We start from the raw sequence: 14291 nt of genomic DNA, 5'->3' as shown, positions 1-14291 counted from the left end.
ATCAACGCCAATAAATCCTAAACCGATCTTGGGCATTTCCACTGATACTTCTGGTTTCCGAAAGCGTGTGGGCTTTTATTGTGTAATGTTCTGAAAGCGGAAGTCCGGGGTGGGCAACTGTGTTGGGTGTGTAACAGAAACTTCCTGGTTGTCGCGGTTCACCTGCCGAAACTGAAGAGATCATTCACACAAAAACACAATCGCATGCTCATATATCCAACAAACTGACATTTCATCGCTACTTGACGTCACCTGTGTAGAAGCGGAGAGAACATTCATCATCTGAAGCAGAGAAGTCCGTGACGCGCTGCTGGAGCATTCACAGAACACAGTGAGTGAGTCAGAACTGAACTCAATACATTTGATGATTTAAACAGACTGGGCTTTTTATCAACATACATATAAGTGTCTCCCCCGTTTGTTGCCTTCGAGAATTATTTCGTACAATATCTACAAGCCTTCTCACAGAAATAAAGAAGGACAAAAATAGGGATTTTGGGGAGAACATAGTTTAGTACTATTTATTAATACTTTCTTAATATAACTTTACCTACGATCGTTTTGTATTCATTCATATATTTGCCATTTATTCATTTAGGGCCATTCATATGTTTGTTTTATTTTATTTATTTAGCTTTTTAGCCTTTATATTTGTTTAGCATAGCGTGCACACACACACAAGAGTATTATTTTAGTATAATTTATGATAATCATATTTTAAAAAGTAGTTTTCATGTTTATATTTTCTGTTTTATATATATATAAAACAGTGTCTATATAGTTTCAATTATATATTGTTTTTCTTTCAGATTAAACATTTTAGTACATTAACTTAAACTAAAGGAAACTGATAAATATTACCTTGGCAAACAGCTGTAATAAAATTATGCTTAAGTTTTCGTGGTTTTTAATGTTTTTAGTTAAAGTGAACTGTAAAAACCCTTCTTGTTAATGGACGTAATCTATTATCTAATCTATATGCAGACATTGCATCCTCTGCTTTCAAATGTCTGACAACGGTCACATGATTGAAATATTGTCATTAAAAACTGTGCTGTTAGAAGCTGATTGCAGATTGATTCCTATAACTATAACAGTAGAGCAAGGCCTGCGACACACTGACCGTGAGTTTGATTCTCTGGGATGCATAAAGTGAGAAATGTACTGTTTTCCTTGAATGCAGTGTAAATTTTAAGGGAGAGAGGGATAGTAAAACAACACTACTGTAAGTCACTTTGGAAAAGCGTCTGCGGAGTGCATGAACTGGCTGATGTGTGACCTACATGTTGATCTTCACATCTGTCTGTCTGAAGGAGGATGAGGGTGTTTCCTGGTGGAAAGGATGAAGAGTTCCCCAGCTAACCACGGTCGGGACATCGAGCGTCAGGCAGGATATCTGTGCCCGGAGCACTGCATGCCTCCCCCTCCGCAGACACACTCGGCCGGTGACATGTGGTTCATCCGGGACGGCTGCGGCATCGTGTGCGGCGTGATCACGTGGCTGCTGGTCTTATTCGCTGAGTTTGTGGTCATCTTCGTAATGCTGCTGCCGTCGAAGAGTATGCTGTACAGCCTAGTTAACGGTGCCTTGTTTAACGGACTGGCCTTCCTCGCCCTGGCCTCACACTTCAAGGCCATGTGCACCGACCCGGTGAGACAAACACACACACATGCCATAGTTTGTGTAGATTCATCACTAAAGCATTCAAAGACTGGTGTTTTGACTCTGTCTTTCCTCTCAGGGAGCCGTTCCGAAGGGAAACGCCACTAAAGAGTTCATCGAGAGTCTGCAGCTCAAGCCGGGACAGGTGGTGTATAAATGTCCCAAATGCTGCAGCATCAAACCTGATAGAGCTCATCACTGCAGGTCAACACACACACACACACAGTGTGAGGTTAACTTCTGAGGCTGTTTCCTGCAGATGTGTCATCATAAGTGTATGTTTTGTCTGTGTAGTGTGTGTAAGCGCTGTATCAAGAAGATGGACCATCATTGTCCCTGGGTCAACAACTGTGTGGGAGAGAGCAACCAAAAATACTTTGTGCTTTTCACTGTGAGTTTCAAGTTCTTTTAGGATCATCCGGATACTTTTTTATTAATCATTTGAAAATGTTTTCATTTATATATATATATATATATATATTATTTCTTTTTCTTCTTTATTTCAATTTTAGATATTTTAGTACAGGTTGCCTTTTAAACTAGTTGTGTTTTAGTTTTTTAGATTTTATCTCAGTTGAATATTTATTTTATTTCAAGTTTCCACTTTATTTTGTGGCAGAGTTATTTATTAACTTAAACTGTTAAAGACTTTAAAAATGTAATACAATTATTTATTTCAAAATTATATATGTCATATGTTATATCACAAACTTTAATCAACTAACTAAAATAGGTTAAAGCAGTCCAATTAATAACTGGAAGTAATAAATAATAAAATAATAATAATAATAATACAAATTAATAAAAAACTTAATAAATTCCCTCTACTCTAAGTTATAATAATAATGGTAATAAACATGGTAAAAGAGCAAAATGTCTAAAACTATAAAATATTGCAATAAAAATGATTGTAGTAAATAAATAAAGTGTTTCTGGTGTTTTTACAGATGTACATTGCTTTGATTTCTCTTCATGCTCTCATCATGGTGGCTGTCAATTTTGTCTTGTGTTTTGAAGAAGACTGGGCAAGTAAGTGCTTGTTTCTGGGTTTTATCTACCTCGTATTGCTGCTAAATGATTGGCTGCTTGTGTTGTAACGGAGCGTTCTGATTGGTTGGTGAGTTTAGAAAGCTTCCTGTTTCCTCTCCTCAGAGTGCAGTTCTTTCTCTCCTCCGACGACCCTCATCCTCCTCATCCTCCTGTGCTTTGAGAGCCTGCTCTTCCTCATCTTCACTGCTGTGATGTTTGGGACACAGGTTCACTCCATCTGTAACGATGAGACTGTAAGTCAACAGCTGCTGATGTCACTTCCTACGATAATAAACCATGCTTCCTCATGCCGAGTTATTATAGTCAACTAAAACTAAAACCATTGAAATGTTTATTAACTTTTACTCAAATAAAAATGAAAAAGAAAAAAAAGATAATTTGAAATATTAAGAAAAAATACCATCAAATTTAAGCAGTAGTTTCAGTATTTTTTTATTCATATTTTGAATTAATTTTTATTTTCATTTTATTTTAAAACGTTAGTAATTTTGTTGTTTTTAATTAACTAATAATTTTAAAAATTTAATTTAAAAATTAAATAATTTAACTAAAATGTAAATAAAAATGTAAAAAAATGCAATCAAAAACTAGGTCAAAATATGAATTAAACTATAATAATATATATATGATACAAAAGTAACACTGTCTAATGCATAAAAGTTTGTGGAAAATTAAGCAGTTATTTTGTATTATTTATATACTATTATCATTTTTTATTAATTTTTTTTATATTTTAATTTTTAAATGTGAAAGTTTTAGTAATTTTGTCATGCTTTAATGATTTATTATTATTTTTGAATGCCTATTTAGTTTGATTTTATTTTTTATTTCAGTTCACATTTATTAAGATTTTATTGGTTTTAGTTTTAGTTAATTATAATAAGAGTAAATTTAAGAGTAAATTTGAGCAGTTTTTACCTGTTTATGTGACCAAACATCTCATTTAATAAATTCCACTTGCTTTTCATCGTCCACATTTCAAGAGCCACAAGTCTGTGTGAGAAGCGTTTGTCTTCTACATTCCCTTGAACAGCTGAAGAAAGCATTTAGATGGATTCAGTCATAACTGAACGCAGATATCATCAGATCAAACTCTCAGAGCGTGACTCTCTCTGTACACAGGGAATCGAGCAGCTGAAGAAGGAAGAGAGACGATGGGCCAAAAGGTCCAAGTGGATGAACATGAAGGTGGTGTTCGGTCACCCGTTCTCTGTGTCCTGGCTGAGTCCGTTTGCCCCGCCGGATCACGGGAAGGCCAATCTCTACCAGTACGTGGTCTGAGACGTCTCTTTGCTTTTAACCCTGTCTGCTCTGAGAGACCTCAGCGCACAGAACTCTAGTGACCTGTTTCTGTTCGAGAGTGACTGTGATGTCCAGCTGATCTTTTATAATCAATCCCACACTGTGAACACTGTCCTTTATCAATCATGTTTGAGATGAACTGGATCTAGAGGCCTCGAGTATGGAACTTACTAACCCTCACCAGCCGTCGCAAATAACTCGTGTTTCTTTTTGACGTTACTTAATTTTTTTTCTTGATTGACAGATGCCTTTATTATTCGCTGGGTAATTAGGAAATGCCTTTCTTTTCATTCTCTGCTCGAGCTTTAGCACAGAAATGCTGCTAGAGTGTGAGGAATCTTTCTTTGCCAAATTTTATTCCATTATGAAAAGTTAAATCACACAAAACATATTTTTTTCAACTAATTTATCATTTTCAAAACACTAGTGAAAACGTCTGGCCCATATATCATACCAAAATCATATTTTTTTGTGCATTGTGACTATTTACATGATAATTAAATGCATCATTCTATCAGATTTACAATATAGTACTTTGTATTGTATTATTATTAGTAGTACTAATTCTCACACTCAGTGCTGGTTACTCATTACTGTAAACCAGTCATTTGGACTGAATTACAACACACACACACACACACACACACACACACACACTTGCATTACAATAATCATATATTTTTATCAGTCTTAAAAATAGTATTTTTGTATTTTCTGATTGTTTTCAATCTTATTCTCAAATACAGTCATTAAAGTAATCAATTTTCTTTGTTTCGAAAATAATATCTGTGCATTTTGCCTGCAAATTATTTATTAAACATTTATTTCTGTTGATTTTGGGATGAAATCTGGTGTTTGAGACATGTTTTATGAGATTAATTTCTGAATGCAGTAGCTCATTACAGGCCTGGAAATACGTTATTGACTGTAATACATCACTTTCAGCCGTTCTTGGACTGTTTTCACTGTCTCTTGGTGGTGGTGCTCGTGTGTCACTGCAGTATTTGAGCACGAGCTCGGTCTTCCTGAATCCAGACGGCTGCTGTCTTCGTCCTGTGACTCCTCAGGATCACATCATGTTCTTATCAGTCCTGCTTCTCTTCCGAATCCAGCTCAGATCATCAGATGTTCGGCGTCCTCAGTGGATTTCAGTGCATTGAAGTATTCGGCGGTTCTGCTGTTGGATCAGTATTTCCCGTCGGGTCTCTACGGGTCACTGATAATCACTGCTGTTTCTTTTCATTTTCATTGCACATTCTTTTGCCTGCTTTCAATGTATTGTGCCTTTTTTAATCAATGCTTTGTTGTGCATGTATTTAAAAAACAAAATCAATATCTTAATGAAGTTTTGGGTGTTGCTCTCACTTTGAAAGTCGATTCAATAAAATTTTCTTTTTTGTTGTTTTTCCAAAGTGGTATTTTCTCTGCTTTGTTGTCTTTAGATGGTTATGAAAAAAATGTAATCTTCACATTTCTACTATGGAAGATTTCTTTTGCCAAGGGGTAAATACAAGTAAAATAAAGAGGCAATTTCAACATTTCCATAGCAATTCAGACTTTCTTTTTTTTCCATTAATTTCTAAAGAAATGTCAGAATTGCAAGATTAAAACAGAATTGTGAGATATAAAGTTGCAACTGCAATATGAACTCAGAATTTTGAGATGTTAAGTCAAACCTTAAGGAGAAAAAAAAGTTATATTTTAAATTTTATGGTGAAAAACAGGCCTCCATAGTCATATTCAGTTTCAATTCAATATTCAAATATCTATGTATAATTCATATCATTATCGAAGTATCATATCAATTTCAACTGTTTTTGTTCTGTGCCGGTTCATGCTCATTTGTCTTCAGTTATTGATATCAATGAAAGAATCACACAGAACACTTCATATCAGTTTAATGAATCACTCGTGTAGTGTCATTTCATTTAGATGAGTTTACAGAGCTCTAGTTGGTCCATTAAATAATACAACTATATACACATGTATGAATGTGGCCCGTGATTTACTCAGTGACAGCTACATAAACACATGCCATAATAAACATGAATGAGACAGATATTATAACATGATGGTTGACTGACGTTCAATGATCCCTTCTTTAATAGTAACAGGTCTTAGCAATTTGAAATCAAAGTCAAAGATTTACAAACAGGCCTCTAATGCACGATATTTTCTCTTTTGGTCCCTAATACTGCAGTGTATGATGCCAAATATGAATATTTTAGTTCTGGTAGTAGTTTACACAAATGTTTGGCAGAACTAATACTTTAATCATAATGACACATAACACTACATTCTATAGTTACTACGGTAACAGTAATTAAGTGTAAATCTAGCGTCATTGTTCAGATGTATTTAAAGTTACTGTAAATCCTTCAACAGTTTCTCAATGTTCATCGTGCATATTTATAACAAAATGAAACATTATTTGCCAATAATGGGCTCATGACGAGGACAGATGTTGTCAACGTTAAACACAGATGACGTCACATTGCCAGGGACTTCAGAACATCACATTATGATGGAATGCATTCGGTCCATGTTTATTAATATCTACCGTATTAGCTGCTCTACGAGTCTCTTAATTGAGACTCATAACACAGGAAGAACTAGAATAATTCACAGGAAGTGCAAGACCTTGACCTCGTCCTTTAGCCCCCTCCAGTAATGACCTGTTAAATCTGCTTCAGGGTCCGTGAAGATCCAGATAAAGCAGGTCTTTACCGAGGTTTGGTAAAGAGCTACAATGTTCCAGAGTCATCGTGAAGTCAAAGCTGACTTTCTTCATGCATGCTACTGATTTTTACAAACAAGTTAAATCATCTTTCTTCACTATGAAAAGCATCAGATTAGAGGAGTTAAACGGCGAGTATGACCTGCTGGTTTCCATTGCGTCATCCTGGTAAGTTTCGGTGTCTGCAGAAGGGGCTGAAGAACAGGTTTTGGTTTGCGTTCATTCGTACAGCTACAGGAAGTGTCTTTGCGATCACATCACTGGATGTTTGCATGCATAAGTCATGTGGCATATTTGGGAAAAGCATTTTCTGGTAAAGAATGTAGAATGCCAACATTTGGAGAGGTTTGGTGTCATTATTGCACGTCTCCTGCCACACGCAGTGCTCACAGTGCTGGAGGATGTTGATGCATGAAAAAAAAACATGTGGGGAACCACAGCTTTAACCAATACCTGACACTCTGGAGACCGAAGGAAGTGATGTCATTGAAGAAATAGCAAGATTAAAGGATAAAAAGAGATGTGATCAGAGAGCAGAAAACTACTTTCATATTTAAATGTAACAATATTTATTGATTTAAGTATTTGTTTGTTGATTTTTGAATTTAAGATTCATTTATTGGTTTATTTATTTGCTTGTGTATCAAACATGGTTGGCTTACTAAAAACATTTCTTTTACTTTAAATCATATAATCATTCAAAACATTTTTTGTTTTACTTCAACTAGTTGCCAAAGCGTTTAGTTTTAAATTTTTGTTAAGTTTAATTTGAAGTGCCAAAATACCAAAGAAAATAAAAAGAAATTAACTAAAACAATTATTTATAAAACGACATATATAAAAAAATAACTTAAAAATTAAAATGTAAACAGAAAATCTAAAAATAAAATCTAATTCAAAATATTAACAAAAATTACAGTAGTATGAATATGAAGTAAAATAACAGTCAAATCAAATGGCAAGTTTTACATTTTGATGCAAAGAAAAAAAATATTTTATAAGATAAATCTCATGAAACATTTTCAGGAAAGAGCATCCAGATCATATTTCAAAATAAATAAATAAAATAATTATATTTAGCATTATTTCACTCAAAAGTGAAAATGCTGCACTTTTCGTGCATAATTTATGTTTTTGTAATCTATTCCCTTTTTAATTGTCCTGAAACAAACTTCATCTTCTTTATTAAAAACTGATTTTGATGTGAAATATGACCTGCCACATTAACAATGATGTAGAATAATTTAAAAATAAATAACAACAAACATAAATAAAATGTAATTTCTTATATTTAAATTGATCTTTGGCATGATAGTAGATTTACGGCTGCGAGAACATTTCAATCTCTCCGTTTTAACGTTTAACCTCAAATAATTTGAGCAGCACTTGTGCAGTGAAAGTAAAATCTTGGTAAGAGCGTAGGAGGTTTGTGTGTCTGAGAGAAGCTGGACCCACACACAGTTTGAGAAGTGGGGATATGAGTGTTTGCTGATATGTTCATAAACCACACTGAACTCATCTAACGCAGACGCAGTGTCATTCTCTCTTGCTGTCGTGTGATTGGGTGAGGTTGGGCGACGTGTGATGAAGCACCAGCAGACCGGAGAGAGTGAGAGAGATGCCCACCCACCACAGAGCCACGTGGGTCTCCCCGAATATTAGCTGCCCCAGAAACGCCTGTTCAGCAGAGACAAAACCCACCAGATCATCATCATCACGACATGAGACACCTACATACACTGTGACAAGCAGAAGACACCTCTAGCAGATTTAAATAATAATAATAATAATAATACACAAATTAATTTGCTGCATGGTAGATTATTTTCTAGGCAGTCATTAACATTTTATTCTTAAACTAATCTAAAGCAAAATGACAAGATCACTTATTAATAATTAATATTTCATGTCAATTTATTTGTTCATTTTACATAACCATGTGCAAGCCAAACTGACATCTTCTACCTCTAGCAAACTCAGTCAAACAATGCAATGATCTTTAATGAAGTGATAATCACTTTTCTGACTTTAGTTGTTTTAAGATAGCTAAAAAAGTAAAAAAAACTGAATCATTTAAATACATATTTTTAAATATATGAATATGTGTGTGTGTGCGTTTTTATCTATAATAAAGATGTTTTTCCAGTTTTAAGATTACTATAAACCATTTTCTTTAAATAATATATTTTCTAAAAGTTATTTAATGTAATTCAACAGATAGAAATTGTTTTTTATTTTACATTTTCTTTTTCTGTTTTGTGAGTGCATTTGTTTTTATCTATAATATGGTGATGAACACTTTTCGAGTTCAAAGGACTAAGGATTTTTAAAATAATAATTATTCATTTGTTAAGGTAAAATGTTTAAAATAAATATTTAAAATAATTCATCATTTTCATAAGTGCATTTTTTTTTATAATAAAAGTGATTTTTTTTAAGTTGTTCAAGGTCACTAGCTAATAAATGTTTTATGTAATGAATGATTAAGATTACATACTTTTAAAATCGGTTAAAAAAAATTCAACAGCTAGAAATTCCTCTATTACTTTGAACGTTTTTTTAATGCATGCAGATTATTTAAAATAATATTTCAGCTAAAAATTGCTCTATGAATGTTATTTTTTGTATGTGTGTGTATATATATATATATATATATATATAAACACACATTTCAAATTATTTAATGGTTTCTATCTTATGCATTGCTTTTGACCTAAGCATAGTCAAGTAGCATAGTAATCATTTAAATACATATTTTTAAATATATGAATACATAAAATATATTTATTTTGCGTGTGCATTTTTATTTATAATAAAGAGTTTTTTCCAGTTTAAAGATTACTATGAACCATTTTCTTTAAATAATATATTTTCTAAAAGTTAATGTAATTCATTTTTCATTCATTTCAAATTGTTTTTTTATTTAAAATGTTCTCTCTTTTTTAGTGAGTGCATTTTTTTAAATCTATAATACAGTGATAACCACTTTTCTATTTTTTCCAGGTGTTCAAAATGACTAGCTAAGGATTTCTATATATATATAAATATATATTTTTACTCATCAGTCGGCCCCAGATAAGACACTCACAGAGGAGATGAAGTTGGAGGCGGTGGTGGTCACAGTGGTGCGGGTGGAGGAGCACGAGCTGCGGAGAGCTTTGGCCAGGAACGTCCACATCACAGCGTTACAGGTGAACAGCAGACCTCCACACAGCAGTCGGAGAGGGATGTGCAGCTAGAAACAAAACAGTGGGCCAATTATAATTCACTTAGTATCCCAGGATTTTAAAAAAAAAGTACTTTCAATAATGTACTTAAAGTGCTCTATGTTCATGCAACTTATTTTGTACTTAATATACTAAAATGATTCTTTAGTACTGCTGAAGATAAACTTAAGATTATCTGAGGGCACTGTGCACACGGTGCTATTTTGGGACACCATGAATATGTACATTTAACATACTATCTCTGTATTTAAACAATGTACTTAATCACCACTTGTCTCATGCTGTCCATATAAATGAATACTGGCTGTGTAAATACTAAAGCTCAATTAGTGCATAAAAAAGAGCACTGTCACGTGCGCTCTGCTGAAGGTCATTCGCGTCTGTCACGCAACATCATCATCCTCATCCTCTTCCCAGTAAACAGCTAAATGCGAGTGTTGTTTGAGCCCTGATGTGACAGTGACAGTGACTGACTCACCCAGTCGCACGCGCTCGTGTCGCTGTCCTGCGTGAATCTCCTCTGCTCGCCCCAGGTCCGCAGGCCGGTCTCACACACGCCCTTCAGGTAGTCGGTGCCGAGGGACAGTTTGGCGGAGGAGGACGCGACCGCGCCGAGAAAACCCGCCAGCAGCGCGTAAAGGACCCCGGGAAACATGACGATCAGAGACGAACTCCAGAAGACCCATCACATCTCCAGCACCGCGAGCGAAAACACTCCATCAGCATCATCACCGCTGCTGCGAGGAAGCGCGCGGCGCAGGTGCATTCTGGGAGATGTAGTCCATGCTGTATTTGACATTTTACGCATTGTGTACGTGAATAAAATACATTCTGTCGTTAATTGGTCGCCGTGATTTTGCCAACTGGATCAACTGTCCAAAAATACAGACCAATCCCTACCCCTAAACCTAACCTTACCCATAACTTTATTCCTAAAATCAGAGGGAAAATGGTAGATGATTAACAAGGGTGTAAAGGCACCAGCCTGATTTCCTGAAAAGTTATCACTGCATTCGGATTGGTTGATTGGAATGATGTTCCAGTCCAGTTGTTCTTGGTCAAATCACACTCAAATCCTAAGACCTTCGTTCATCTTCGGAGCACAAATTATGATATTTTTTTATGATTTTATGATTTTTTTATTTATTTATTAAAGAATTTATTAAATAATCTTGAAAATAAAAATGTATGTGAAAGTGACATGACATACAGCCAATTATGGTGAGCCATACTAAGAATTCATGCTCTGCATTTAACCCATCCAAAGTGCCCACACAACACACACTCACTGTGAACTCACACCCGGAGCAGTAGGTATCATTTATGCTGCGGTGCCCGGGGAGCAGTTGAGGATTCGGTGCATTGCTCAAGGACACCTCAGTCATGGTATTGCCGGCCCGAGACTCGAACCCACAACCTCAGGGGTCAAACTCTCTAACCAGGTCACAACTTCCCCTTTATATCATGAGAGACTTATTTCAAAAACCAACATACATGCATTCCTGCATTTATTAATTAGATAAACTGATCAGTTGAATTCAAAGATGGTCCAGTGAAATTCTGAGAATTCTCCTGTGGAAGAAGAAAATAATGCTAATGAGATGATTCTCCATTCTCAGACAGATACAGGAACATGACCTTATCAGACACATCAGGGAGAGAGATGCTCTCGAATGACTCATCATTCCCATTAAAGAACTCATCCAATGACATTTAAAGAACAAATGTTTCCATCCAAGAACTGTGACTTTAATCAGCGATGGATGGTGACTTGATGGAGAGCAGATTCTGATCTAAAGGGCATTACAGACATGTCAGTGGGCTGTTCTTATCTTACTTGAAATTAATAGTGTCACAGATGTTGTTATAGTTTTTTTATGTTCCCATTTTTATATTTTACATTTTAATTTTTGAGTTTATAAGTAAATTATGTGTTTTTGTCATTTTGTAATAAAAGGTCAATAAAGCTTAATTAATGTTTAATTGCGTTTATTTTGATTAAAACCAAATGTTGCTTTGGCAACCCTCTGGTATTTTGGGAGGTATTTTAGTAATGTTAGCTGTGAGGCCAGTAGAGGACACTAGATTCATTGTTTGTGCTCCAGAAGTCCTCAAATCACGTCTCTTGTGGAAATATTGCTGTTCTTTTCTGTGTCAGTCGATCAGGTTTTTCAGTCTTTTCTGCCATTAGGAAGTGCAAAGCTTATACTTCCTCTTTTCCATCTTCCCCTGCCACGCCATGTTTAACTACCAGACAGAACTTCTGTAATCTGATCATTCTCAGTTCAAGAAACAACATCTCAAAAATAAAGAGAGCACGTCGTGAGATTGGAAAAGTTTGCAAAACCGTTCTCTCCAGAACTCCTTTAGTGTCTTAGTAACTAATCAGAGATGAAGCCAGCTGGAAGATCCAGGCTGCTTGAGGTCACCAGCTGCATATTTTCATCTTCTGCAAAGTCTGAAGTTTCTCTGAGACGGAGTCCATGCACATCCCTCCAGAGATCATCGAACTTTTAGACTCTCTCATTAGCACGATAACACTCTGAACAATGAACAGCGTGAGAGAACAGAGCGAATGCCTGAGGGGCAGAAAATCCACCAGCTCGTGTTTCTGTGGAAGATCCTTCCTTTAACAACGGACAGAAGCAATTAAAGGCCGTCACAGGTCACTGTCTCTGCTGAACACAAGGATAATTGGCCTCTTATTTGCAAGATTTTCCTCCATGAAAGTGTGAAGAACACGAGGAGTTAATTAGCAGAGATAATGCAAGACTGGCAGAGATAGATAGATAGATAGATAGATAGATAGATATATAGATAGATAGATAGATAGATAGATAGATAGATAGATAGATAGATAGATAGATAGATAGATAGATAGATAGATAGATAGTTTCTGGAGTGTAACAGGCTTCAGCTGAAGCTCTACTGTCACGTTTCTCTGTTCAGAAGCTCTTAGAGATCCAGCGCTGGATGGGGAGCCTAATTTGACAGGACCTTCTCAGCTGGAACGACTTCCACTGTGAGCGTGCTGAGGCCAAATATAGCCTCCATCACAGGAGCGTGCTGCTTCAGACGACGACAGAGCAAGCGAATGACAGCACGCATCAGCAGACGCATGCCAAAACAACAGCACACACAATCACATCAGATCATTGTGTCTCTGATGCGGATCATTCAGAAGCCTTTGAACATCGTCTGAAGGCAGAAGCTGATCTGATGTGCAGTTACTTCTATTCTTATATATTAATCAGATGCATTAAATATGAGATCAGATCCCTGCCTTAAGTGCATTTGCATAAAAGAAACATATAGTAAATGTTAACTACAAACACTAACTAGTTAATTAGTACACTAACAAAATGCTTTACTCTTGGGATAAAGTATAAAAATGCTTGATATTTCTGTTCCTTATAACATATCATGAAAAGAAAGTAGTTTTAGTTTCCCTGGATACCACGAGGCACATATTTGCAGGAGATAAGGATTGTGTGATTGTGGGCAGATGTTTGTGATCTGTGTGTGGTCAGATATTAGCATGTGATGACCAGCAAAACAGCAAGAAAATGGGAAAGATTTCCTGATGTCTAGTTCCTGAGCTCATCATCATCATCATTATGAGAGCTTTGGTCCCAATATGAATGTGCTGGATAACAGAACAGACAAAAAACAGAGACACTGGTAATGCCAGAAAATCAAACACAAAAATTATAGAAGGTTTTTTTTTTTTTTTAGAAGTTTTCCCCTCTGTACTGACACTCAGCTACACAACACAGTCTGAACATTCACCACTCACATTAACATACATTTGCATCAACATCTGCTGCAGCTGTGCAGTAAATCACAGCTCATCATGTTCTCCAGGACTCAGTGATGAAAGATGAGACTCTTATGCACAGATTAGCTAAAACTGAAGTGGGAAATTGTAGGAACCAATTCCTTTGGATATGGCTACTCTATTTAGGGAAATTGCAATTCTTCTGTTGAAAACGGTGAAATATTGCAAACCAAAAACAAAATAACACAGGGAGCCATTGCATAGCGGGTTATTCAGGAGGCCATGGAGGATGGATCTTCTTGGCCTTGTCCAGGTTGCTCAGCTCAACCACTATGACAATGGACTGACGTTAAGAGAGAACTGAGGGTTTAAGTAGGGGAGCAAACAAAGGAACTGATGAGTTAATTAACCACACACAGGTGAACAGAACGACAATCAGGAAACTAAGGAGAACTATAGGTCACAGGAGAACAGGCCAATTGAAAACACAATGAAAACTAGGACAAAAACCAAACATAACCCTCACATAAGCGG

The 14291-nt window shown here is 35.8% G+C and overlaps 2 protein-coding genes across 2 annotated transcripts; one reads left to right on the top strand and one right to left on the bottom strand.

The window, feature by feature from the left end:
• The first annotated feature begins 80 nt into the window (after nt 1–80).
• On the top strand, nt 81–5427 carry LOC127978943 (palmitoyltransferase ZDHHC3). The gene is made up of 7 exons (XM_052583966.1): nt 81–331; nt 1314–1651; nt 1743–1867; nt 1958–2054; nt 2611–2692; nt 2816–2946; nt 3836–5427. The coding sequence occupies exons 2-7, from the start codon at nt 1343–1345 to the stop codon at nt 3992–3994; spliced, it is 903 nt and encodes a 300-aa protein (XP_052439926.1). The 5' UTR covers nt 81–331; nt 1314–1342; the 3' UTR covers nt 3995–5427.
• A 469-nt stretch (nt 5428–5896) lies between these two features.
• On the bottom strand, nt 5897–10796 carry LOC127978944 (transmembrane protein 42). Its single transcript, XM_052583967.1, has 3 exons — nt 10458–10796; nt 9841–9987; nt 5897–8429 (listed from the first exon to the last, which is right to left on the bottom strand). The coding sequence occupies exons 1-3, from the start codon at nt 10632–10634 to the stop codon at nt 8289–8291; spliced, it is 465 nt and encodes a 154-aa protein (XP_052439927.1). The 5' UTR covers nt 10635–10796; the 3' UTR covers nt 5897–8288.
• Nucleotides 10797–14291: the final 3495 nt, after the last annotated feature.

This window comes from Carassius gibelio, chromosome B19 (assembly GCF_023724105.1).
Source record: "Carassius gibelio isolate Cgi1373 ecotype wild population from Czech Republic chromosome B19, carGib1.2-hapl.c, whole genome shotgun sequence".
Lineage (NCBI taxonomy): Eukaryota > Metazoa > Chordata > Actinopteri > Cypriniformes > Cyprinidae > Carassius > Carassius gibelio.
Note: the sequence above shows the minus strand (reverse complement) of the source record. Positions and strands in the feature narration are given on the sequence as shown.